The sequence below is a fragment of the Branchiostoma lanceolatum genome, chromosome 15 (assembly GCF_035083965.1).
Source record: "Branchiostoma lanceolatum isolate klBraLanc5 chromosome 15, klBraLanc5.hap2, whole genome shotgun sequence".
In the NCBI taxonomy this organism is placed as follows: Eukaryota; Metazoa; Chordata; class Leptocardii; order Amphioxiformes; family Branchiostomatidae; genus Branchiostoma; species Branchiostoma lanceolatum.
The window spans coordinates 11,101,676-11,128,717 of record NC_089736.1 but is presented as its reverse complement, the minus strand read 5'-3'; the positions used below and the strand labels follow the sequence as shown (position 1 = coordinate 11,128,717).

Below are 27,042 nucleotides of genomic sequence, written 5' to 3'. Positions count from 1 at the left end.
CGTTTGTGTATGCATTTTTCCTCACATCCGCATGGTGCGCTTTTTTCAGCGACACCACCACATCTGCCCAGCGACCAATTCGACCTTGGCACCATGTTGACACACGTTTGTGCATGTTTTTCTCTCTCAATCGATTGAGTCATCATAATTCTTATCAACTGACTAAGTGAGGCATTTGAGAAAAATGACAAATATGTGCCGATGGATTTATCCCCGCAGGTCTCCTTTGTTCGTATGTAAACTATTGGATTTTAAGCGCTAACTTGCCTCCCAAAAATCGATGCGCCATGCTTGTCGTCCGTCCTGGCTGTCAATCATTTTGACGTAGTTTGACAGTCGTGACATCACATGGCTACACAGGGGAGGTAAACCGTGTGACTTTTCCATACCACTGTTAACCCCTGTGTTAGGAGAAAATGATACAAGATTAGATGGTTAAATCTGTCTGTGTTCCATATCAGTTTATCTTCTACTGTTTAAACGTTTGGCGGAGAATGTAGTTTTGGTTTTGGGCAACATATCGACCATAGTATCGTTCACAACGGTAGGCATTACAAATGCCACAGAGGCTGGCATATACAGTATATATAAATCAAATTAATGAATCCTTGTAGGCTTGTCACCAACGAATTTGATCAACTGCAAGTTGTTACATAGAACTTTTAGAAGAAAGAGCACTGAAATTAGTTATAGATTTGTCACAGGTAAACTGATACGTTTCTATCAATGAATTGGACATCTTGCTCTAAAACAATATAGCTTTATTACGATACATATATCGCAGAACGCCTTGGCAAAGACTTTCATGTCCCTAGCTTGAAACCTGTAGTCACTCATTTTGTTCAGTAATTGGCTGGTCTGTAGAAAATATCTAGATGGTAAACTGTGGACGATATCTTACACACTGTCGTGGTATCGTGTTGGTGTTACGGTTACGGTGTTTGGCCCAGAACTCAGATATCCTGGGTTCGAATCCCGTGACATGTCACCGATGTTGTGTCCTTGGGTAAGGCACTTTACACAACTTTCCTCACCCCACCCAGGTGTAAAGATGGGTACCTGACTTCGGTTGGGGAGGTATAAGGTAGTGGAAGCTTCGAAGGAGAGGGATGGGCTCCGTCTTCCAAATACCGTGCACGAGATACAGTGAATAACAACCAACTGCCCCTACGGCCTCAAAAAGGCCATGGAACAACCTACCTACCTACAGTACCTACTAGCTTCCACCAGGCCTTCCTACGGGGTTTTTTTTCGGTGAAAAAAGGAATAATTGGCCAGTAGAGTCAGTCCACGGTAAGGTATATATTTCCCCCGCGGAGCTTGCAAATGAAACCCTATAGTGGCCAAACTTCCCTGGCAAATATTCTCCCTACATCTGGCGCAGTAAGTCTGGTAGAGACTACCTACACTGTCGTTAGAGGAAGACAACGCTTAAGGGGGTCCTAACCACAAAGCGCGCTTCCCTAAACTTCACCTTAAACAAAACACCTGGTGTACGGTGACCAATAACTTCCTCACTGATTAACCGTGAGATGCAACGGAGCGCAGAACGCCATACCCTCCCAGTGTTAGCACCACTCCCCGCATTTCCCACATATCTACAGACAATGGCTACGGGCGGTTTTCTTCCGCTAATATCACTTCATCATGTGTGGTACCCGTTTCTTTGTTCGCCCCGTCTCTTCATGTTTCCACGGGGTCGGCTCCACGCGTGCTTGCGTAATTGTCCCGGCCGCATTCCCGCCATTCTCCATCGCTACCCCGAGAGAAACAAAAACTTCTCCCGACGGTGGAATAAAGATAACGTAATACTGGTCAATCCGGTAGTTTGACAGCTAGTATTTTCTTGATCGAAATCTGATTGGATTGTTGAAATTGTTTGGATAAAAACTCGTCAATTTATGGCGGTAACTGTATAAACTGCTCTTGATGCGCTTGATGGCCATATCTTTTAACATAGGTAACATCTATGTCAAAGCGTTTCATGTCTAGTTGATAGAAACTCAGTGGACCTTGTGTAGCTTATTTAGCACATTGTAGTTCATAAACACCAAAAGTATGAAATGATGATGCAGATATGCTAAAAAGTCGTTGTACATGTCATTCATAAGGAAATTTTGTTCTCAAGAATATTTCAAAATTTAGTGCCAAAATCTTACAAAGAGTACCTTTAAATGAAATGGCCACCTAAGTAGTCGCGATCTTGGACGAACATTGCCGAAAAAGCACGAATCCGTCAAGCTCCCCTTGCCCATATAAGTGCGGGTGCGAAGACTATTTCCGTGTGTTATATATACACGAATTGTATTTTCTGTTCGCTCGGCTGTTTTGATGTCCACATAGTACAAATGCTCGCTGTCAAAACTAAGCTGTTTGATGGATCGCTCTCTGGGGCCTGGCATGTCACGGCAACAATGAAGCCTTATCAAAGACCTGCTGTTTATTTTGTGTACTTTGCGCCATACTATCGATCGAAATCAGCACATCGTGCAGGGACTTAGCGCGTCTCGTGCCCTCCCGGGATTTCTTCAACCAAACCGTGGGAAATTTCCAACAAGAAAGCGCCTACAGTGTCCCCTTTTTTTATCCCATCATTGTCGTCTGATGATGACGTCATGAGGAAAAATCCCGCCTTTTTTCGACGGACGTCGTCGAGGACACAACGGCCAGAATGTGTCATGAATTTGAGAGAATCCTGGCATTTCCGAGCTATTATGTTATATGAATTACCAAAATAGCGTCCATACTTGCCGACAAGCAACGAAAGAGTTGAACAATAGTGTTACATATCTGACTACAAGCCACAGACAAGTGAGGCATATTTGACACTGATGTTACTTCGATCATACTTTGATATTAGAAAACTTCTGACGCAAGAGACTACTATTTGACCACTAAGATGTGTTTGTTAGCAACGTCCTGGCATTCTAATAGATTTTCGATCTCAAACCTAAGTCATGCTAAGAGCTTGTGATAACGAAATCAATGGAAGGTTGCAGTTTCTCTCTCTCTCTCTTTCGCTCTCTGTGTATTCGCGTACGTGCATGTATATGAATGTGTGTGTGTGTGTGTGTGTGTGTACATATAATGTTATGTATAGACAAGTAAATATATACATGCATGTGTGTGTGTGCCTGTGTGTGCTTATGTGTATACACATTTCTCACTCAATTGATTTATCTATTATATGAAGTAACAATATGAAAAAAAATGTTAACAAAATATGAAACTAATCCAGACCTTGGTATAAAAAGAGAAGGAATGCATTTATTACATTTCTCCAGTTCATCTTAGAAAATGCGGCCCCTCTCACCAAGAAAATGCTCAGACACAGCCATGAAATAAATTAAAAACAGCAACAGAGGAAAATACACATTCTTTAAAAGAATTGCACGCCTATCAATTGTATCCTGGGGGTGCCCTCTTTGTACACCAACAAAGCACTGACCAATGTCAAGACTATGTGAGGGCTATTTTCATTCTAAAGGGCAGAAAGGGGTTGGAAGGTTTTTCTGTCTACTTTTGTTTCATCATTTAAAACTTCATAGTCACTTTTTGGAACCCACCGCCTCAACTAGATCACGCCTCCACTCCCAATGTTTAATGGCGTTGCTCTAAGTCAAAACTGTTAATATTTAGATTCTTAGATTTCTTTCTGTTAACTTACATCTGAAGTTCCTTGCTATAGCTCGTTCACCAGAATCTTTCGTTTTTCCTTCTTGCCGTCCGAAAAAAATATGTTCCTTTTCCTTTTGGATTAAGAAAACTGGCAGAAAGTTTTTGTTCAAGTCCTGAAATTTGGAGGCAGGCTGGTAGTGTAGTGTTGGGGACAAACTCGGTCGGTAAACGACTTCAGCATAAAGATAATTTAGTTGTTACAGAAACAGTTTCGCGTTCACCACATTAATGATGCAATAACTACACAAATGTATGTATATACACAGTGATCTACTGGCTGTTAACACGTTCGTGACAATAACAAACGCTTGTAAGTGCGTATCTATATACTAAAATGATATCCCAAACCATCAAACGGCTCGATCGTATGTCTCCTACTCTTTCTCTCTAAGAAATTTTGCGGAATTTTCCACAACTACCCAGTGCGCAGGCGCATATTTTTTGCGGCTGCGCACAACGTCGCCATCCCATAATAGTCATCACAAAATGGCTGTCCCACAGCGACGTGACGTCACAATAGGTAATTATGTACAAAATCGTGAAAATTGTCATTCAGATCCTTATTTTCTTCAAATCATTTTTCTCATACATCCAAACCAAATCCTCGCGCAACCAATGTACTAGTATGCTATACATTTTTTTTACAAAATTGTATGCAACGCAAGATCTTAAATAACAGAATGAAGCGAAAGTGCATAGCTATTTTTGGATGGCGGAAAGTTAAACATGTTACACGAAACTTTGTTAGGGTGTGGCTAGGAAAATTCAACAAAAATAGAGCTATCCTAACTTTTCATGCGTCATATATTTGCACTTTTTAAAAGCTGTTTTAGCCAATGTTTTCTCATGACATTCAGTGTATAAAGAATCTTTCCCTTGAAAATACAGAACGTTCCACATTTACACATCACAAATTTCCTCCTGATAAATAAATACGTCTTCAACACCTTCCTTTGCGGAAGCCAAACATTCAAAACAACATTTTTCTACACTATTACTCTCATCTTTAACCTCTCTGGAATATGTATACAACACATTCTGTTTTGAAAAGTATATGTACAGAAAACGAGTGACAATAATACATATATCTGAGCCTCACGAAACTGAGAAAGATAGAAACAGTGGTGGATTATTAGAAGCGTTATTTACACATGTATATTTCTTCTCTTGTGTTACATTCTTTACACTCGACGTAACAACACCATTTGACCTGGCACTGACAGGGTCTCTTGATGATCAGGCTCTGTGTGTTGTGCCCCCTCCCGCAGCAGATGCTGTCGCAGTTCTTTTCCTTATCACAGATGCGTCCTCTTGTCCCGTACGAATATTTCCCCTTTTTGCAGTAGCTCGGAGACTCGTCGACGAACACCATGTCGTTGTTCTTCGGGCCCTTGGGCGCCTCGTTCCCGACGGGCTCGTTCATGAGCTGCGCTCTCTCCCCAGCACCGTTGGTCATGCTGACAACCTTCATGGCCTTCTCATACTTGTTCTTTAAGACGTCTCCGATCTCGTGGAAGGGTGCGAGCTGTCTCCAGCACGTCTGGACGCTGCAGGACCCCGAGACGCCATGACACTTACACGTCGTCTTCACCCGGGAGCGCACCACCTGATATGTAACAGACTTCTTTAAATAAATATACTTTGTTAGGAGGTGAGTAGGGAGTGTTAGTGATGGAACCAACAGTTATTAAAAATCATACTCCTCTCCACAACTTTCGGTGTATAGGTTGGCGCACATCTCCCTTTCTATGGCCCTTGGGCCACACAGTTGTGCATGTCCTACAGCAGGGGGTTAGTACACGGTGCATTCAACTACCATACTCTTTCTCATACTATCGGTAGTAAGTACTAGTACTGAATGCTTAGCACAGAAAGCAGTATGTATCATTTTGGAAGTCGAGGGTTCAATCCCCGTCCAGGTCATACCAAAGACGTGAATTCTGCGGTGCTTCCACTTGGATAATTAACACAGTGTCACAGCACTTGTGGTCCCTGGATGACGTGAGTATGCTAATTATTTGGCAAGCCTAAGACTCCTTAAGAACTTGGTGAAAGACCTAACACACTACTTAAAGAAAAAGAACACATGCCGATCTCTTAATTGGCAACCACGAGCGAAAGCCTCAACCAAGTTCAACGTTTCTTAAACCTCCTCAAACTAACATCCTCACAATCTTCGCATATGTTTTGAGAAAACTATAGGGGCATGTACAAAATATCCTTTGGTTTTTCTTCAGCGTTTCCGTCAAACGTTTAAAGTACTTATTCCCGAATAGAAGGTGCCTCATCAGATATTGAACCGTATGTCTAGATGTCTGATTTTTCTGAAGCATATAGAAGTCCATATCAATTTTAAATATTACTGTTTGTTCCCCAAATTTGACTCCTTCACTTTATGAACTGGTGCTGGAGTGAAACAATGTATTTTTTTCATTATGGTGTTGAGGTCATCTCTGCCTAAATTTTTCGAATGTGTAAAGATAGATGTGTTTAAAACCAAAGGACAACAACCTGGGAAAGACTGCAGCTAAAAAACTGTTGGATGTATACTTTCCAAGCAGATGTTCGGCTCTGGATGGATTTTTACGTCCAAAACACGTCCAAAACACCTCAAAATACAGCTATCGAACCTCTGCTTGAAGAGTATGTTCGATCCAGTGAGTCGTTTTAATCTAAGAGTAGCACCCAAAACGGAAACGTAAGCGTGAAGACTTAATCAGGTCCCCCTTAAGATAAGACTGTAGACATCTTCATTTTGCCTTACTTATCGTAAACCGCATCACAACTTAAGTGTCTTTGTTCGCGGATGAAGATCTCAGAGACAGGTGTCCGAGGTGACAGGTAGAGTATCTAGCTTTGATTGATCATGTTATTGGTGGGTTTTTTCCCTTACTATGTCCCGTGGGCATGCCTGTGCCCCTTCTACCTTCAACTAGGCCTCCCTACGCGGATATGATCGTAGAATTCGGCAAGAAATGGAATAATTGGCCAGAAGAGTCAGTCCACGGGAAGGTTAACATTTCTCCCATAGGAGACTGCGCTTGCAAAAGAAAACATACGGTGGCGATACTCTCCTGGAAATGTTTCTCCCGTAGTCAGTCCGGTAGGGACTGACCCCCTTCGGGCATGCCAGTGCCCCCCTCCCCCACCCACATCCGCCTGGTAATAGTGCAGAAACAAAGACCGGAACAGTTTTAGATGATAAGGAGCGGTTCCGTCCTTTAAGAGGGCGACTTGATGAGTCATAATGAAGATTGATTCGTCACTTCGGACAGGGTCGGGGAAAAACGTGATGTTCAATCTATGGTCCATGGATCCAGGGTCCAGGCCAACTTAAGGTTCTCTAGATTAATATTACGGGACGATCCGATGTTCTAGTCAGGATGAAGGAAATGGTAGCATTTTGCATATGTCATGACATACCAATTTTTGTTAGCCTCCATCAGGCCTTCCTACGGGGGTATAGATCGTAGAATTTAGCAAAAAGGGAATAATTAGCCATGAGAGCAGGTCCGAGGGAAAATTAACATTTCAGTCAAACCCTCTGGTGGCTAGCCTGGATGCCAGACCCCCAAACTCTATCGTGTGGGGGTATTTTAGAGTTTGGGGGTCTGGCATCCAGGCTATCTGGTGACCAAACTTATGCTGACAACATATTCTTCCCGTAGCCACCGTAGTTAGTCTGGTATAGACTAAATTATTGTCATCACTCAATTTTGTTTTTGTCAATCGTGAGAAGTAACGTCCCATCAAATGAATGGTTTAAAACGATAACTGATCGTTTATTACTAATTTCATAGAAGTTAACGATATGACAGTATGTGTCGATAGCTAGTAAAGCACTTAATGCACTTGTTTGTTGTTTGTTTGCTTGTTTGTTGTTCTCTTCCGCGTATCTTTGCGGCAGTTTCCCTGGCGATATGGCGATACGAGACCGCCGTAATCACGCGGCTTAAGATAAGACGATGGTATCTCGGTGTCTTGTCGTCACCGAGTGTTCCAGAAATAAAACCTGGGATTATTTCTCCTCTCAAAGGGACAATTGTCATGTCTGGGGCTGTCGTGACCTTTGTCACCAATGCCTGGACATCTGAAATTCATTTTAGCCGTCTTTTGTTTATGTACATGTAGATACGGTAGCTAAAATGTTAGAGCTACACTAAAGCTACAAAAGAGCTACACCAAAGCTTAAAAAAAAGAGCTACACCAACGCTGAAAAAGAGCTACACCAGAGCTACAAAAGAGCTACAAAATGTCTATATCAGAGCTACAAAAAGCTATGCCAGAAATGCAAAAAATACCACAATTCATTCATCCCTACTTGTTTAGGAATAGCCTAATTTATTGATGCCTTAAACTATGCTAACGACAGACAAGACTGGATTTTCTGCATACATTTGAACTTCATAAAAAGTCATAGGTTGCCCCAACTTATCGAAAACGACGTCACAACTTGAGTGTCTTTATAAGTTACTCTTTTTAAGTGTTGAACGAAGCTAAGAGTCTTTAGACATAAGATGATTTGTTATTGTCAGACGTTTGGAGATGGCGACTGATAAGACCAATTTAGTTTTGACCCTTCCCTAAGACTTGAGGTGTGATGACTAGTTAAAAAGTTGTGGCGATTTAGGGTTGGGTTTCCGTCTTCAACACGCACCGTGTGAAGAGTGACATGGTCGTCTCAAAGTCAGGAGATCACTCGAAAGCGACATCATTTCGTCTGTAGGACGACCTAATTACGACATGGGGCCGACTATGTGTTGGTATAGGATGCCCTAGTCGATCTTTTTGGAGTAATAAACATGTGATATTTCGATATGTTTTTGTTTTTAATCTAGATCAGGCCTTGTTTTCCGTTCATGGATTCCAAACTTGTAGTTTTTGGTCTTGTTGTGGGCATGATTGTAGAAAGCAGACCCTTAACTATATTTTTTAGTATGAAAACAGAAAGTTTTTGCCAGTACGTATCCACATCGATCAATCCCACCGCTGTCACCATGTTACGACAGCTTCGACACAGAAGATACATGTACATGTATTACATATAAACTACGCACAAAAAGTTTGGAAACTTTACTTTGGTTGATCATATTTCCGTTGTTTCTTAATCAATTTCAATGCATTATATATCGTTGGAAAGCCTGTGTAATTTACTTTCCTATGATACCCAACTTATTGTAATTGCAATCTAATGGAGCGAGCACCAGGCCTGCTTACGCGAGTGGGTTGTAGAAAAAAAGTGCCCAAATTTCCCTGCTAGTGTCAAACACTCAGCGCAGCTCCAAACCCATTTGTGGTGGTGTTGTCCACATCGTGAATTGAACAGTGTGTGGAGGAATGTTATGTTCACAGCTACAGATAAGAGTAGATTTATTTAGACTGTTGGATGGGTAAATGAAAGTGTGGGGGCAGCGCGGAGAACCCTATGCTGACTGTTGCACAGATAGACTGTCTGATTGTTTTGTTGGAGTCAGTGTCATAGTGTGGGACAGTACAACGTTAACTGCCAGAGGAAAAACCAGGCTAATCATCCTAAGCAATCTCGATGAGTCAAGACATAGAGACACCTTTCTCCATCCAGTCACATTTCCAAGATCCTTACCTCTGCAATATGCAAGATCTGCAAGATGATAGTGCACGTCCATACAGAATGAGAGCCATTTTCAGACCACCTCCAGGATGCAGAAATACAGAGGATAGAAATTAGAATGGCCTTCCTGCAGCTCAGATCTCAACACAATTGAACACAGTGTCAGACTCTGTTTTCACTGATCAGATTGGGCGAGCTGTGCATGCAAGAATGATCAACAGTTGTCGACCTGTGACGACTCATTGTGGAAGAATAGCCAGGGGCCGCGTAACAAAACTGGTGACAAGCATGAGGAGGATGTGCCGGGCTGTGGTGACAGCACAATTGGCTTGTGTACTCAGTATTAAGCCACCTTCATCATAACTAAGGCTCCTTTACGCATTTTTTTTTTGGATGGAGACTATCCTTGGCTTTCATATTACTGTATTTTGTTGATTTAAGTTTCATATTACCCTCGTACAAAAGCCGCATGCTACCAGCAGAAAAAAATACTGAATTGAGCGTTTGACATTAGTAGGGTAATCTGGGCACTTTTTTATGTGACCTGCTCGCAGAAGCAGGTCTGGTGCTCGTTGCATTTATTTACAACCATATTAAGTTTGGTATCATGGGCAAGAAAATCACACAAGCTTTGTTATGATATATAAATTATTGAAATTGATCAAGAAACAAAGGAGATATGATCGACCAAAGTTAAGTTTCCAAACTTTTTGTGCCGAGTTTATATACGTTGTACATCTTACTTGTAAGGTCATAACATGAAGGTTCAAAGTTGCTAACGGGTTTGTCCGAAACACTTTACCAAAGTCCCTTTGTATAGATTTTTGCAGATTTTATTTGAACATCTCTTTGATAGAAGGTTGTATATTATCAATGGCTGTAATTACAATGTTGATGTATATATGGCTGGCTATTCGGTTCCATTATTATTTTTGATGGATCCTAAACTTAAAGCTTAACAAAAAGCTTAAAACCAAACAGCTAGAGGGTGGGCCTGGAGGCGAATGTGTGTTTGTGAACTGTTAAGTGCTGGTGGGCAGGAAATGTGCATCTTCAGTTGTTATGGAATTTCCGAAAAAAGGGGAGGGGGGCTAGACAGCCTCGTTTGGGTTGCCATGTACTATTTGTCCATTGAATGCAAATTTACGATGCATAGACAAGACTTTAAGTGCCCCCAAATACCCTAATTTGTCGATATCACCAATCTTCTTTAGAACAGAACGACAACGCGATAATCAGACGACATTTCAGGTCAGATTTAATGTTTCTTCGTTTCGTACGCCCATGATAAACGACGTTATCAAGCGGCTGAAGTATGCTGCAATTTATCAATGATAAGGACACCTGTTTGTTCTGTTATTTTGGGCGGGCGATAATGCAGGATATATAATTGTCCCTGTCTAGTTTTGCAAGCTTACAAAAACGTCAGTTGTTTTTGGACAGTAATCTTATGACAGCTAACCAACGAAATGTCGTTCAATATGTGACTTACTACGGATCATGTTCCTTAGATATTTGGATATACAATATACCATATTAGGCTCTTGTTTATATGATTTATGTAAAAATACTATTGTAGAGAGTTACGAACTTTCTCAGGGTAGGGGTAGGTAGTCGACAAAAATTATGACTATTTTAAAAGGAAAATCATCGACATTTTGAGAATAAAAAACGCCAGTGTTAGGTGGAAAACACCTGTGTACTGTCACTATGTACTGAGTTATAAAAACAATGTACGAAAATAGCAGGGTGGTTAAATGTTAACTGGCAGGTGCGGCTCAAAGATCGATGTTTCACCCCCCTCCCCCACTCCTACCTAACTCCATTATATTCATATTGGTTTGACACACAGTAACCTAGCAACTGTCACATTCCTCTTTTTTATAGTGCAAAAAGCGTTGATAGAAGCTTAAAAAACACATGCAAAACCAAACAAATGGAATGTCCAATTCAGGCCAACTTGAGCATATGCAGTGCCCATAAGCTGCCTTACGTAGTAGTTTTGTCCAGTTGCACATAATATAAATCTAAAAAATCTTACAATCATTTCTACGTGCGACATTTATTTGTTCTTGATAACTGTAATATTGAATATCAAAAACCTAACTTTTATGTTTATGTATTGATTATATACATTCGAAAAGTGCCTGTTTTAACCTGGCAAAATGTACCCAATATATCGCAGTTACGAACACGGTACTGTTCGCTATTCTAACAAAAAGATATTGACCGCTATAGGGACGTGAAAAACACCACGTTCAGTTACCCTGTGTAGTATATACTCCCGATGATCTTTGCCCTGTACAGAAAAGGGTACAAAAAAGCTATGTTGAGGGTTGGACCCCGACTGTTGACAGTTGTCCGTTATTTGTGTTCGTTTTGCGCGGCTTGTTGTCGGTTCATGTACCACTCTCGTCTTACCGACAAAGGCACAACTCTTCAACACTCCTACAACCAGATTATAAACAAGAACATTAGCTTTCTTCTCTTTCAACCACCAGCGTTAGCTCGTTTTTTACTCTAGGCACATAGCCGGCCTTTCTTTTCTTATCCTATCTAGCTTAATTCGGCTTTCTTAAACAGACCTACTTGCCTAAACAGACAATATATATTTTTCGCAATTCTGCAAAATTAAAAGAGATCGTATCTTTCGGTGCCCTAGAGCTACTTCTACCTCAAACATTTTACTACGTTAAACATATAAATGGCTTCTGCCCACAAAGTATTTGTCCATTTTACCATATGTGTTCTTTTGTATTTTTCTCTGTGTTTCTTTTAAAGAGCGATCTTGTCTTACATGAACTAGACGTCGACTTAAGCTGAGATTTAACGAAAATGAAGCCCATATATGTGTTTCTGCTATTTCTACATAGATATATCCCCTTTCTCCTTTCTTACAATCTAAAAACGTGTGTCGCATTCTCGTTTTCGAGTTTCTTATGTCCTTGGAAGAACATATTTTTTTATTGTATTTTCCTTCAGAGTGGTTTCGTTCGATATTAGCACCCCTTTGAAAAATATTATTTATATGTAAAAAAAATTATATTTGTGTCGCTGAAAAATACGCAAATCTATGACTTAATTCGCAAACACACCAAAATGTACAGGCTACATTGGACTAGACACATTTGTTTTCATAGCTTCAACATCAACTATAATTCAAAATGAAAGGTTTTTGGGGAGAATTTGACAGTGGCCGTGCAGAGAAGGTCCCCACATGGTTTATAACTGTAGAAATATCGTTGAGGATAAAACAAGAGTGGTCGGAATTTTTCCGAGAGGAAATTTGAGAGTTTGGCCCCCAAGGGCGATGCCACGGGGCAAGCATGCATGCAAGATCCATAGGAACAACTTCTGGATGGGCAACCGTGTCGGACAGGGAAGCAAGGACAATCCCACAGACTTAGCACATATTGTTCTACACGATTTCAAACTCTATACTTCATCTATAGCGAGTACTTGTTCTTTTTTATTCGTATGAGTCACTCTTTACGTCAAAGAAGTTTGAAAGCGACTCGATTTTGGGGTTCTCATTTAAGAAGACACAAAAGAATTCTTAGTTACACCCGCCTGAGTTGCCAATTTGCGCTCTCTCTCTCTGTCAAATCGTCTGACAAAAAATTCGTCCGTTGTCATGGCGACTCGCCAACAATTCCAATTGGTGACTGGGTGGGTCGGATTACCCGCTGTCTTTAATACAATTACCGACAACACGGCGTATTCACCAACCAGCCGCCTCTTCACCCCTGCCTTTATCCCCGCACGGCAGCTACGCAAACTGCGCAGTGCTTCAGCCAACCGCCCAACAATAGACGCCACCGAAACCCAAGCCAAACGGCTACTTTTCCCATGTTTTTCTGTTTGCTACACCTGACTACACTTATTCACTCCTCCTCCACTGGAAAAATATTTTCGCTTCTCTCAAAAGCCGGGCCGTCGCCCATCGAGCCGGGCCTGGGGCCGCCCCGAACCGTGCCGACTCAATCCGACCTGCTGGACATACCGCCGCAAAGTCACCCTAATCTTACCCCCAAAATTAAACCATTTCAAGAGGAAAAGGGAGGATTTGCCCTTAATTGTCTTGTGCAGATATGTGTAAAAGACTTTAAGAACCGATAGGCTAATCAGAAAAGGGAGAGTCGGGGCTGAGAAATTGTTTCTTGGGTCAGATTCTTCAGTGCGCAGTCATGCAGGGTGAGGTGTGATGGGTATCATGGCGAGATTATTATGGCTCAACTAGGAGCCGATCAACAAGTACCCACCACAAATAACGTGTGACTTATAGACAAACTTTCCACGTAAATCCCTCAAAAGTACCCACACAAATAGACATGTTTTCTACGTGAATCCCCCCCAAAAGTACCCCACATAAATAACTCGTGACATATAGATTTCTACTTAACCCCCCTAAAAAGGACCCCATACAAATAAAGTGTGATTTATGTACATATTTTCAACGTAAATCCTCAAAAAAGTACCCCATACAAATAACATATGACTTATAGACACACTTTCTACGTAGATTGCCCCAAAAGTACCACATACAAATAAATTGCGACTTATAGACATACTTTCTACGTAAATTGCCCCAAAAGTACCACATACAAATAACATGTGACTTATAGAGATGTTTTCTACGTGAATCCTCCCAAAAAAACTACCCCACACAACTTAAGTGTGATTTATATACATACTTTCTACATGAATCCAAATTACTATAACAGTAGTCATTCAAAATATCGCGACACGTCACATTTAACGACTTCCTTGACGTAACAAACTTAAACCGCGGAGTTTGTACAAGAAACAGTCATCTCTCTTTCAACATTTGCTAAACCACTTAATGCTATTTCCAGGGCGGACTTCTTTATTTTCATTTTCTTTAGGAAGATGTGGTTTTCACACAAACCCGGATTAGGACCTCACCCCCACAGGAAACGACACCTGTTCATTATCTGGACAACTTGTCATCACTCGAGTTTCCCCAGTCTAGTGGAGAGATTTCCTAGTCTGCAGCAAATCACTTCCTATTCCCCCGCCTCAACTTACAAGAAATGCACCAATCACCAAAGGGGAGGGCTGGAGACCCAAATAACAAGAACAAATATGTTTTTTTTAATGAGGTTTTACGGTTATTATCAACTTTGTCGCATATCAATGTTTACTTGTGTGGAAATCGTGTCCTCAACTTACAAGAAATGTTGCAATCTCAAGGGACCCAAATAACAAGAACAAATAATTTTTTTTGCCAGCTTTTACGAATATCATCCAATCCACACTTTGCTGTATCTTGATAATGTCAACTTGAAAATCGTATCCTGCCCTACGATTTGCGTATGAAAAAACATGTCATAAGTTTAGTAGCGAAGTGACATGGATGTTACATTATTTTGTTAGAGAATGCATTGCTCATATGCATATGGCGTCGACATTAACTTACAGGTATTGATATGAAGCTTAAAGTGCTAGGTTGCAATATGGTTATACTATTTTGTGACATAGGAAAATGTTGATTTATTGTTAATAGGTGTTTTGATAAAATGAGAATAAGATATTTGTGTTTTTCCATTCAAATGCCAATGTCCTGTAGCCATCTTATTTGCCATAACAGTGTAGAAATGGGACAATGATAGGACAGTACTATTGTTTTCATACATGTTACCAATGGTGGTAAATGTCATAAATGGCAAATGTAAATGTTGCAAAATGGCAGCTATTGCCAGACTTGCCTAGCCTCCATAGCAGGCTCTCTGGGGCCTTTTTTGGGCTTATAATACACTTTTTGCTGATGACTTCTTTTTGTACTGGGTCGTTTGTGCAGCTAGCCCGTAACCATTTGGCTCCCCAAAGGCCTGCTATGGAGGCTAAGACTTGCCTGAATTTACCACCATTGGTAAATCTCACTTTTCGTGCAGTGCTATATAATAGAGGAGATAGGTTCTACTATGGTACTCACTCGGATTCCCAGGTTGGTGTTATGTCTGTCCACGGCGGCTCTCAGGTCCTGCTCCTCCGCCTTGTTCATACTGAGGAACTGGCGCGCGAATTTCCGAGAATATTTCAGGTTGTCCCCGCACCCTCCCCACAGCCACGTCTCGCGGTTGTCGATGTCGTTAAAACTCTCGTCGCACGTGCACCGCTCCAGCTTCCCGCTCGAGCACGCTCGGCCCAGGGCGTGGGTCAGCCCGGACGACGAGATGGCGTACAGGAAGGCCGTTTCCTTGAACCCTGAAAACCCAGAAAACAGTTATTTTGAACCCTGTAAACCCAGAAAACAGTTATTTCAAATCCAGAAAACAGTTTCCTTGAACCCAGAAAATGTTTTTTGAACCCTGAAACCCAGAAAACAACTTAAGTTAATCATGTAAACCACGAAAACAGTTTCCTTGAACCCTAATAACGTTTTCTTGAACCCTATAAACCCAGAAAACAGTATATTTGAACCCTGTAAACCCAGGAAACAATTTCCTTGAACCCTAAAATAGTTAATTTGAAGCATGTAAACCCTGAACAGTTTCCTTGAACCCTGTAAACTCAGAAAACAGTTTATTTGAACCCTGAAAACACAGGTAGCACTTTCTTTGAACCCTAATAAACAGAAAACAGATTTTGAAACCTGTAAACCCAGAAAACAGTTTCTTTGGACCCTAAAAAAGTTTCTTTGAACCCTGTAAATCCAGAAAACAGTTATTTTGAACCCTAAAACCCAGAGAACAGCTTCTGTTAACCCTGAAACCCAGAAAAAGGTTTCTTTTAAACCATGAAAACCCAGAAATCTGTTTCTTGTAAACCCCGTCTAACCATCAGAGATATGTAACCATAGGAGTCTTCTACATGTACATGAACATCGCAGTTTATCTCAGAAAAGGCACACATGTACGTATTCAATACTGAATAGCAAATTCAGTCGGAACATGCCTGTTTTACGCATTTGTTAGGAATGTATCCCCCATATATTTACATAGTACATATCTTATTTGTCTTATCCGCTACTGTGTAACAATTACAGACCCTATACTGACATCTTCTTGTGGACCAAGCAAGCACAGCAAAAATTGAGAAGAAAGCACTTATGTCGTGAACGTTAACACAACTCAGATGATATATACAGGTAAATCACTTAAAAGATACAGTGCAAATTGCAATTATTAACACAATTGCGATAACGACTTTATCACTTGCTTATCATCGCTTGTTCAGGAGGTTTCACCAGGACACATATACACATTACGAAGAGGGGGAGGGCGGCCTTTTAAGGGGATCGAATAAACATCGTTTTCCGCTTGGTCTGGGCGCTAAAAAGCCCGGGACTCCATTGTTTGGACAGCAATTGTAGTCACAATGGGTCGTGCTAGGCCTGTATAGACCGCTACCAGGTAATCAACAGATTGTGACAAGTCACTGCGCTTGAAAAAAGGGAGGAGAAAGCACTGTTGGAAGGACCGGGTTACGGTTACTCCGGCGGAGGCGGGATTAAAAGAAGATAGGTACATAACATCCCCCCAAATCCCGCCTATTATCCACTGTTTTCTTAGCATCGAGTGTTTCGTAGAACGTTTTCCCTCGGAACACATGCTCTGACAACTGCGAAGCTACAAGGGAAAACAGCCGCCAACAATAAGCGGCAACCCTTCATTTTCCCCCGCGTCTTTCAACTCTGAATACTGATCAAAAGGAGCCTTCGGTAAGGTTTGGTTTCTGTGTGACTTTGCGGGCCGGTCTCTCGTTTCTGCTTTGACTCAAATTGCAAACCGCATAGCTCTTTTGGGACGGTAATTTAGACCAATTACAAGTTTTCAAAGAAAAAAAGCGTGCAGAACAACAACAAAAGAGACGAAACTCACGGTTTCTTTCGCGTGAACGTTTTCGCCCCTCAGCGACATCTAGAAATCAGAACAATTTAAAACTTTAAAATGATTTCTTTCCCAATGGGGTGACTAAACAACGCATCTGAAGCTCCTGTTGCCAGTGCAATTACTATGACGCAGTTTTTAAGCGTTAGCAAGAAAAGGCAAGGCGTGCTTTAGAATACAAGACCGTGTAGGATACAAGGGGATGATCGGGGAAAACACGCAAGGCGCTTAAAAGATCTGACAAGCCACGTAACTATTTGCACATGAAAGCGTCACCGCCAAAAGCAAGCATGGTGAGTACAGCAAGGAAAATAAATAGAGGTTCAGCCTGGTGGAACAACCTCAGACTTTACAGTGCAAGCACTTTGAACGAACTTGAACGATTTTCTAGTGTGTGTTTTCTAGTTTTTATTCAGTAACCGTGCTCGCTACCTACGACAAACACGTTTAGAAAGTACAGCAAATATTTCAGCGTTTTAAGATTCGTGTTTATCATTTTTACAGACATTGCTGTTCACAAAATGATATGATTTTTGAACGACTTATGATTAGATCGAAGCCAAGGCTAAAGTTGAAGTCACAGTCTATTGTTACGTTGTGTCGGTCCATCCAGAAAAACACAATAGAATGTAGTCTTTGCCCCTTCAAAATAATTCCACTGTGTAGGCGGGGATTTGTTGACCGAGAAAAATGCCTACCAAGCATAGCAATCGCAATGGGTTATCTTATGTGGTAGCAAGTTTTTAACAAAATGGCAGAAAGTCGATCAAACGTTGCTACAAAACAAGTTCATGATATCTATAAGTACTTTTTGATGAGCATTTTGCTCAGTTGTTTTTCGTGGCACGTGTCTGTTTGAAGCTAGCCTAGAGAACATGTTAGACGTTTCACAACAACTGGAAAACGTCTCAATACGGTAGGATTCGTCACCATATTCCGTGAGTCGCCTGCAAGCATTACGTACGTTTTGTGAGAGGTGACATTGCTACACGCTGTATAGTAGACTACGACGACATGTAACTCGTAGACTACAGGGACGATCGTCGGTATATGTTGGACAGCAACAGTCGAGTCACACGACGATTTAACGATTTAACAAGAGGCATGTAACTCGTAGACTACATGGACGTTCGTAGGTGCATGTTGGACAGCAACAGTCGAATCAGACGACGATTTAACGCAGGGAATCCAACACCCGGTACTGAAATAGCCGACAAAGCCGGGCCTTAATCGTGCCGTGCGGCGTTACAGTGTGTTTACCGGGAGGTCCGGTGTTTGTGAAGGCTCGGGGAAGCCTACAGGTGTAAAACACCGCGCGACGATACTGTATATACTTTATCAGGAGGGAGACATTCGAGCCGACCGCGCGATGGCCAGCCACTAACGAACCATCAACACGGTGGCGAGCCCTAGTCAGCGTGGTCGTGCGCGAGCCGGTGTACATAAATCATCGTAGTTAGCACGAGAGATGCCGCCGATACCGGGGGAACGTTTCATGTTGTTGTGTTGTGTATGTTGACGCTGACTTACCTCTCTTGAGCATGTTCAGTCTTGTCTTGCCCAGGGTACAATTCCACCGCTCGTGATGAAATTGGTGCTGACACTCCCGGGCTGACATATGCATGGCTTCCACCAGGGTCTCGGCGACACCGGCGTCCCTCTTACACATTCGCCGCTGTTTTCTCTTCAGTTTGAAGCTCTCGCAGATCTTGACGGGCGGGAGAGCGTTGATATCGTCCACCCCTAGCGGTAGCACCATCAGAGGCTCCCTCCCTGTTAATCTGTAACGGAGGACGAATGAATGAAAAATCGCGGATTTATGTGTATACATTGTAAACGGAGCCGGAGCCGGGGTTTACACGGTTTTTACGGGCTGAGCACGGGACCGCCGGGTGCTGTCGGAGGGCACCGGCGGGAGAGGGCACGAGGAGGCGCCGAGGGGACACTCACCCGAAGTACGATAGGGCGTCCGGGCCGGGCATCAGGTCCCACAGCAGAAGTACTCCAAGTAAGCAACTAGCGGGCGACATGATTTTGTCAGTCCGACCTTGCACATATTTCGTAATCGCGCCGAGGTTCGGGTCGCTCTTATCTTGGAGCCCACTACTGCATGACGACTGTGTAATTAATTATACACGGTGTCACCTGGGCTCTGCACAGCGACAACACATCCCATTGGCTGAAAGTTTCCAGTGGGCGGTTTCTGATCCCCCCCACCCCCACCCCAAAAGCAGAAACCACCCTCCACCGCAGCGCTGTGGTCAGGGACGACATACCGGACATGCCTCTACCTGTGCCGACCCAAAATTGCACGACCCCCGTCACTGAGCAAATTTATAATTCACCCCGCCCAAACAAAGCACACATGAAAAATTATGCCTGTCTGAGCGCAGCGGAGAAAGAACCAGAAAGAACACCGAAAATAGAAAACGTCATTGTCACACGACCAGTACGTGTCATCACCCTTTCTCTCCGCCCACTTTTATCGATCATAGCTAATATTGGCGATGATTCAGTGCGGGAAATTCCGGGCATACTTTCCCAGAAACAAGGACGTAATAATAACGATCTACCACCCCCCTCCCCCAACAGACATGGTACCTCCGGACGTTGATAACATCATCTCGCACTTCACTAGACACACTACCTGTTGGACGAACTCCTGTCTACCGCTTGGCTTGTCAAGCGGACCGCGTGCCTTCTGTGTCGGCTACTGTTATAGGCTGGCCATGTCCCGGCCACCCAGATACCAACAACACCAGCCTCAAAGGCGAGCCGGGCATGGCGGGGTTGTTTATTGTGACTGGTTTTTCCTGTGAGTTAGAAAAGGGATGGACATTCCTGGACGCCGACCCTACGCGAGTTGGAGTCTACAAAGACACGTTCCTACCGCACGAAATATCACACAAAAACGTAAGGGCAAAGTTCGCAGGTATCTCAGGTGTATCGGTTGTCAGACAAGTGTTCGAGTATGTACTGACCACCTGTTGAACACACCCCAACCGACGTTTTGTTTAAAAGATTCGTCTCAACGTACTAATACTCAACCAGGCTCTAGACGTGGCTGGAAAGAATAAAAATCGGCCAAATCGGCTGGCCAACTTCTCTGGTGTGTTATCTGTCCATTTGGCCGATTTCTACTCTTTATAGCCACGTCTGGAGCCTGGTAGAGGCTAGTTTGCGACAAGTTTGCGACAAACGTTCAAGCAAAATAACACCGTCTGTGAGAAATTTGACTGGCAGAACATTGACCTTAACCCACACGAGGTCACGGTACCCTACTCGTGATTTACAACACGTTAATTGCTGTTATGGAATTTACAACAAGCCTCAAACGGCTATTAGTTCTGTTGTTGTGTCCTATGTTCCGCTTTCAGGTACGACGGAAAAGATATATGGCATTGCACGCATAGAGGTTTGTATTTCGCTGAATAAAATTCAGGGAAGCAATCAATACTAGAATACAACTCCTTTTTTGGTGTAGGGTTTGTGCAAAGAAAAAAATCCAGAGGAAAATTAGCCTGATTTTCCTTTTAGTATGTAAGACGTTTTATTATGTAATTGCTGTTGTCCTGTTGTAAGCAAACAGAATGTTAGCGTACTCAAAACATGAGGCATTTTCTTGTCACCTTTTTATGTTGACCTGTACATCTATTTTCCCACCTGTCGGTCGTGTTGTGCACAGGTCGATGTCAATACCTACTTGGCAGGCACCTTTAAAGCCGACGAGGTCGACCCTTTACTGGTGGTGGAAGGCGAGAGGGTTAAGAACCTTCCTGAGCGGCCAGTTAACACCCGAAACCTTTTGTTGTCCGGAGGAAACTTTACATGTACACATGAGAGGAGAGTTTCAGGGCGTTAAATTGACAGGTACAGGAACACTTAGCTTGTTCCCGGGCCACCCGGATGCACCCCGGCGGGGATCAAGGGCCATCGGCCCGGCCCTCTGACACCGGGGGTACCCAAAGGTCTCGTACTCGCTCCTCTCTCACTTTCGCCCACGAAAAAAAAGTTCTGCAGCGGTGAGCGCTTTGGATGGGGACAATTAACAAGGCCGTTGGCATGGAAACGATGTCTTAAATTTGCTGTGGTATGCAGAACTGTACTAGATGGTTCTCGCCCCCATGCCACCCACGGAAAAAAAGGAAAAACTGCACGTGGATGGTGCCTGGCGTGTTGCCAAGTGGCGGCCCTACGCTTATCTGTGTGAGGTGCCCGGCTCCCCACGTTATCGATAATAGCGTTACAACGTCCGATTCGGTCGTGCCGGGATCGATGGTCGTTCTGCTGAGGACACTTGTTTTGCCAGGAGAGGGGAAAGACCGTTAGTGAGGCAAGTGTACTTCTCTCTGACCTCACGCGCACGCCCACCTCTTTAACTAAGCTGAAAATGGTACGATTTTGAAGCAGCCCAAAGTTTCAACGTCAAGAACTTCCTTTCAATCCGGCGATGGTCAACAAGACAAAGAAATAACGAAAATGGAAAATAAGTCGTGTGCTACGTATACATTGACTGCAGTTGTAGATGTGACACTAGTGTGGTAGCCTTGAGTGCAGTTGTTGGGACACTAGGCTTCCATACTACCCAGTGTCAATTTGCTAAATACCGGAATAGTAGCTGTAAAGAAGGTTTTAAAAATAACGTTCACATGTACATGTACAAGGGCAACCATTGCTTCTGTAAGCAGCACCACCCCTCATACACAACGTACCTCCCTCACGCAGTAAGAATTCGCACCTCCCCCCCTTCATGTACATAACGTACCGTCCTGTACAGGAATCCGCCTGTACGAACCCCACTTGATGTGATGACTCCGGAGTGGGTTAAGTACACAACCCGCCATTACCTATCTCGGTAATTATGTAGTCATTGCAAACTTTTAATTCGGTGTGAAAAACAAATACTCGGCACAGATTGCAGAAAAGGACACGCTATTAACAGCAAGAAATGGACTTAAGTGTCGGCTGAGAGGCCAATTAAAAACAACTTGATAAAACAAGTACATAGAAAGCCATAGCGCGAACGTATAGCATGGTAAAATTGTCACAGGTAAAGATCAGGGGGGTATGGATTGGAATATAGATATACCTTAATCGTACATTCCTTTTCAACATATATTCGTGGGCAGAGTTATGTTTTTATTATATAACAGTAATGGTTATACAATATCTTTAGAATAGTTAGAACAGCATATAGACGTCCAGACGTCTCACCAGGAGAAATATATTGTTTTAGATATTTAGCGATATTTCCTATAACGAGAAACACCAAGAAGGAATAAACTCTAACGACAGCTAAAAAATACCTTTAGAGCTTCCCTTCAAACTACATTTGGAAAACTAAAATGCTAGCGCTTGTCAGACATTGTAATAGAGGTATTTAACAAACAAACTCTTTATGATTTATGATGATATCATAAATCAGAAAGATTTTGTTTGTATAACACCACTATTATGACAAGACTATGATTTTCAATTAAATTGAATGTCATAGATTTGTGTAGCTACAAAAAAACAACACCATAGGCGAAAGCATGAAAATTAAGACCCGTATCAAATGTGTCAATTCGAAATGTTATTAGAAATTGATCTGTTTGTGTAAATGATTATTACATTTATTACTGTAACAATCTACGAATACGAATAACAATAACTATATACATGCTATAGGACTGATAATAAAAATGGTATACAGTTAAATAACAATGGGTGTGTTGTTATTATATTATATCATATCATATTATATTATATTATATTACATTACATTATATGACATTATTATATCATATTATATTATTTATAAGATTATATGACAATTTATATGGCAGGTTTACTTGTGGAAAGATTATATGACAATTTATATGACAGGTTTACTTGTGGAAAGATTCATAATCCTCACAGTTGGGCCCCTGGTTCCAATCAGTTGGTAAATGGGAGACCCCGGTTCAATTCTGGTCTGGGGTCATTTTGGTTGGGGCTGCACGCGTCTTTCGGAAGGGACGTACAACGGGGGTCCCGTGTTTAAGCACGTAAAAGGGCTAGCGACCCCTCCCTGTGAAAATATACCGTTACAGAAACCTATGTACAACCAAGGAGGTTAATAAAGTAGTTTTTTTCTATTTTTTGCTTTTTAAGCACTACAAGGTGACAACAACAACAATAGCAATTCACTAAGTTATTTCTGTGATGTCCATATCCGGTCCAGTCTTATCACAACATTACCGCGTGAGCTTCATTTATCACTTCGGAAACACGCCACTTTATCAACGTGATAAATCATTTATCATTTCGGCAACACGCCACTTTATCAACGTGATAAATCATCAGTCATGCAAAGGTGGAATGATCCTTCCGTCGCACCGCTCTTAAATTCACATCCGTCTTCTTTTATCAGTGGTTATTTCGTCAACTCTTTAGGACGACTATTCGACGATTTTTTATGTATCGACGAACACATTTTTTTTTTAATTCAGGTTTAGCTGTGGTTTTAAAAAATTCTTCCCTCCCAGATTCGGTATTTCTTTGAAAATCCACTGAAGTGCATACCATGTTCGTTGACGTCACAATGTGTCAAAAGGACATGCTAAATATAAATTTCATTTTTGTGTGGTGTGTTGAGCCCAGTAGCTTGTGTCTGGTCGAATTCTTTTGTGGGACAAAAAAGGAATAAGAGCAAAACGTTTGCCTCCTGCAGGGAGTGTTTGTGGCATATTTATATGGCAACGTTTAGGTTAGATTCGTGCGTACGATTTCCTATTGTATGCGAGATATGTTCTAGGTTTGATCTTTACCGAACTGAGGGAGAAAAATTGCAAGAATGTTAGGTACAACGTCAACTGTTGAACTCTTGACAAATAGTTTTTCACGTTTCCATCCCAACGTTTGGGATGCTAACAAGTTGTTGAGATTTTCAACATTACTCTCAAAAGAACATCATCAAATGCGCTCAAGTTTGAAAGCAAGCTAGTGATGCCCGTCTAGAGTCCATTCCAAGGCACCAAGAGGGTTTTATAATAATTTTGAAAATTTTCTAATAAAAGAATATCTGACTGACAATAGTTTTAGATTTTTCTAAAAGACTGATTATGAAAATATGAATTTATTTGAATTTAATTAGATGATTCAGAAATATTTTGAAAGTAACTGCCTAAAAATCTCTTTATTTGGAATAATTTCTAAACATCTGTGTGATTCTTTCACTTTAAGTCTCCTAGACGCTACAAGTGGCAAAACGTGTAATTTTGATATTTTTGCTTTTGAATTAATTTCTTGACTAATGATATTTTGTTCACGTCGATTTCGGAAAGACCTTGTATATAGTACAAAATTAATACCAAAAATTATGACTTCTAGAGTCTACAAATTGCAAAAAAAATGTTCAACTTTTAAATGTGTGTTTTTAGATGTCTAGCCTAATGATATTTTGTTCTCGTTGTTTTTCGGGGAGAGATTTTCTATATTCCGTCGGGCGACCCTCGACTTTGCCCCGGTTATTTGCCGTCAGACACCCGGGTAGAACCTCCAGGGCAATCGATACGAATCGATCGGGCAGGTCTGGTATTTTGACGTGTCCCTTATCGGCTGTTTGTCCTGTGTTGATCCAGTGTTTGCGTGGAGACGCTAGGTTTACCCACACAGCTCGTTGACGACAAAAACCCCGCTAAGCGAGCTCAGATAGTGCGACTAAGATTTAATGGACTTCCCCCCAAATTAACAAAAAGTGGACTGATTTTTTTCCAGAGATACCGCTCACGTTTACAGCAACCCTTAAGAAAAGTTCTACTCGAGCTGTGACTGACCTTATGGCACTTAATTCGCTTTGAATATATGTGGTTGCGCCTTGGACAATGAGTTTGGAGTTCATTTTGTCGCGGGATTGCTCCGTGTTTATAAAAACACGCGTTGTTGTGCAGAAAGACTACAAAAGCAGTTGTTTGTCCGAGTGGGAAAATTTGGGCACATACCTGTACAAATAACGACGTTCTCGAGACGCAAACATGTCCGTCAGGCGGCGGGGGAGTGGGCGGGAGTGGAGCGACTTTGTTGTCAGGTTGCCGACCGACGCTCGGAACATCCCCGCCGCACGTAGTAACGTTCCCCCGCCTGAGAACGCCAGGACTTCCCCACCTCGCTCTTCCCTCCAAAAGAACGTGCATATTACCCCGACATTTCAGATAACAGTATTTAGTCTCTCCCTGGCGGAACAATTTATCACAAACCCACGTTGCACCAGTGCTAGGAACGCCCTCTTGTGTCTATTGTCCTCCGATATTGTACCTCTCTATCTCCCTCAATCTCCCTACCACTTTATAATCGTCACTGACTGACATATATTCTGATATATGAGTTTGAACACGGGCCGGAGCGGTGATAAGGCCGAGGAAAAAATGCTAGCCCCGACTACTTATTAATGCCGGGGTGTTGACATAGCCTCTGTGCGATACCATTCTCGCGTAGTTGGACTGTGTTGACTGGCTTTGACGCAAGCCTGACATGTAGCGTGTACAAGTGCCGCTCTTTCACGCCGTTATCTTGCTCTTTTGGTTGTTGCTGTGCAGTTGACGAAGGAGGAACATGGTCGTTTGACAACTCCTAATGTCAGAGCCGAGTAAAACGAGTAGCCTTAATCGGTTCGTGACATCTGTTGAATGAAGAACACTGCAAAACATAGATGTAAGGCACAGAACATCCATCACTGAACTAAGAACCAGTTGCCTTAAATTGCGAATTGAACCAGGAAGGTATAACCGGACTCCTCTAGAGCAAAGAACCTGTTATTTTGTACCTGTACATGTAATACGGTAGAAGATGTACAGGTTTGACTGCATGATCTAATATTTGCATTCTTTTTTCTCTTAATTCTTTCCGTCGGTCTTTTTTGCTTTCGTAACCTCAAGTCGAAAACTACGCTACCTTGTCCGAAATATGGACCACATAGATTACCATGATATCAACCATAAGTGAAAAACGTGGCAGTTTAAAAACGTTATGATTTTGTCATCCCACTACCTGAAAATTAAAGATAAAGGTAGTCCTATAGGCTTTAACAGTATTTTACCTCCCCAGCCGAACCCATTCTTACACCTTGGGGAATGAGGAAATGTGTGTCAAGTGCCTTTCGCACCGGGGCACAACATCGGTAACATGTCAAGGGATTCGAACCCAGGACCTCTGGGTTCTGGGCCAAACACCCTAACCGTTATGCCACCACCACGCCACCCCTCACTATCTGCTTGGAGATTAGGTTTGTACGCAAATGATCTGAGCCTTTCCCAAGGGCACAACATCGGTAACATGTCAAGGGATTCGAACCCAGGACCTCTGGGTTCTGGGCCAAACACCCTAACCGTTATGCCACCACCACGCCACCCCTCACTATCTGCTTGGAGATTAGGTTTGTACGCAAATGATCTGAGCCTTTCCCACGGGCACAACATCGGTAACATGTCAAGGGATTCGAACCCAGGACCTCTGGGTTCTGGGCCAAACACCCTAACCGTTATGCCACCACCACGCCACCCCTCACTATCTGCTTGGAGATTAGGTTTGTACGCAAATGATCTGAGCCTTTCCCAAGGGCACAACATCGGTGACATGTCAAGGGATTCGAACCCAGGACCTCTGGGTTCTGGGCCAAACACCCTAACCGTTATGCCACCACCACGCCACCCCTCACTATCTGCTTGGAGATTAGGTCTGTACGCAAATGATCTGAGCCTTTCCCAAGGGCACAGCATCGGTAACATGTCATGGGATTCGAACCCAGGACCTCTGGGTTCTGGGCCAAACACCCTAACCGTTATGCCACCACCACGCCACCCCTCACTATCTGCTTGGAGATTAGGTCTGTACGCAAATGATCTGAGCCTTTCCCAAGGGCACAGCATCGGTAACATGTCATGGGATTCGAACCCAGGACCT

General features: G+C 42.5%; 1 protein-coding gene across 6 annotated transcripts; it reads right to left on the bottom strand.

Moving 5' to 3' along the window:
- Positions 1-3,247: 3,247 nt before the first annotated feature.
- LOC136420745 (protein Wnt-9a-like) lies at positions 3,248-25,462 on the bottom strand. 6 transcript variants are annotated; one of them, XM_066407838.1, is made up of 5 exons: positions 25,086-25,461; positions 18,652-18,902; positions 17,113-17,151; positions 15,225-15,496; positions 3,248-5,299 (listed from the first exon to the last, which is right to left on the bottom strand). In XM_066407838.1, exons 1-5 carry the CDS (start codon positions 25,193-25,195, stop codon positions 4,820-4,822), a joined length of 1,152 nt encoding a protein of 383 aa, XP_066263935.1. In that variant the 5' UTR covers positions 25,196-25,461; the 3' UTR covers positions 3,248-4,819. The 6 variants fall into 6 exon arrangements, with proteins under 6 accessions (XP_066263935.1, XP_066263936.1, XP_066263937.1 ...); XM_066407839.1 differs by having other exon boundaries at positions 3,248-5,284; positions 25,086-25,453; XM_066407840.1 differs by lacking the exon at positions 25,086-25,461 and adding an exon at positions 19,072-19,325.
- Positions 25,463-27,042: the final 1,580 nt, after the last annotated feature.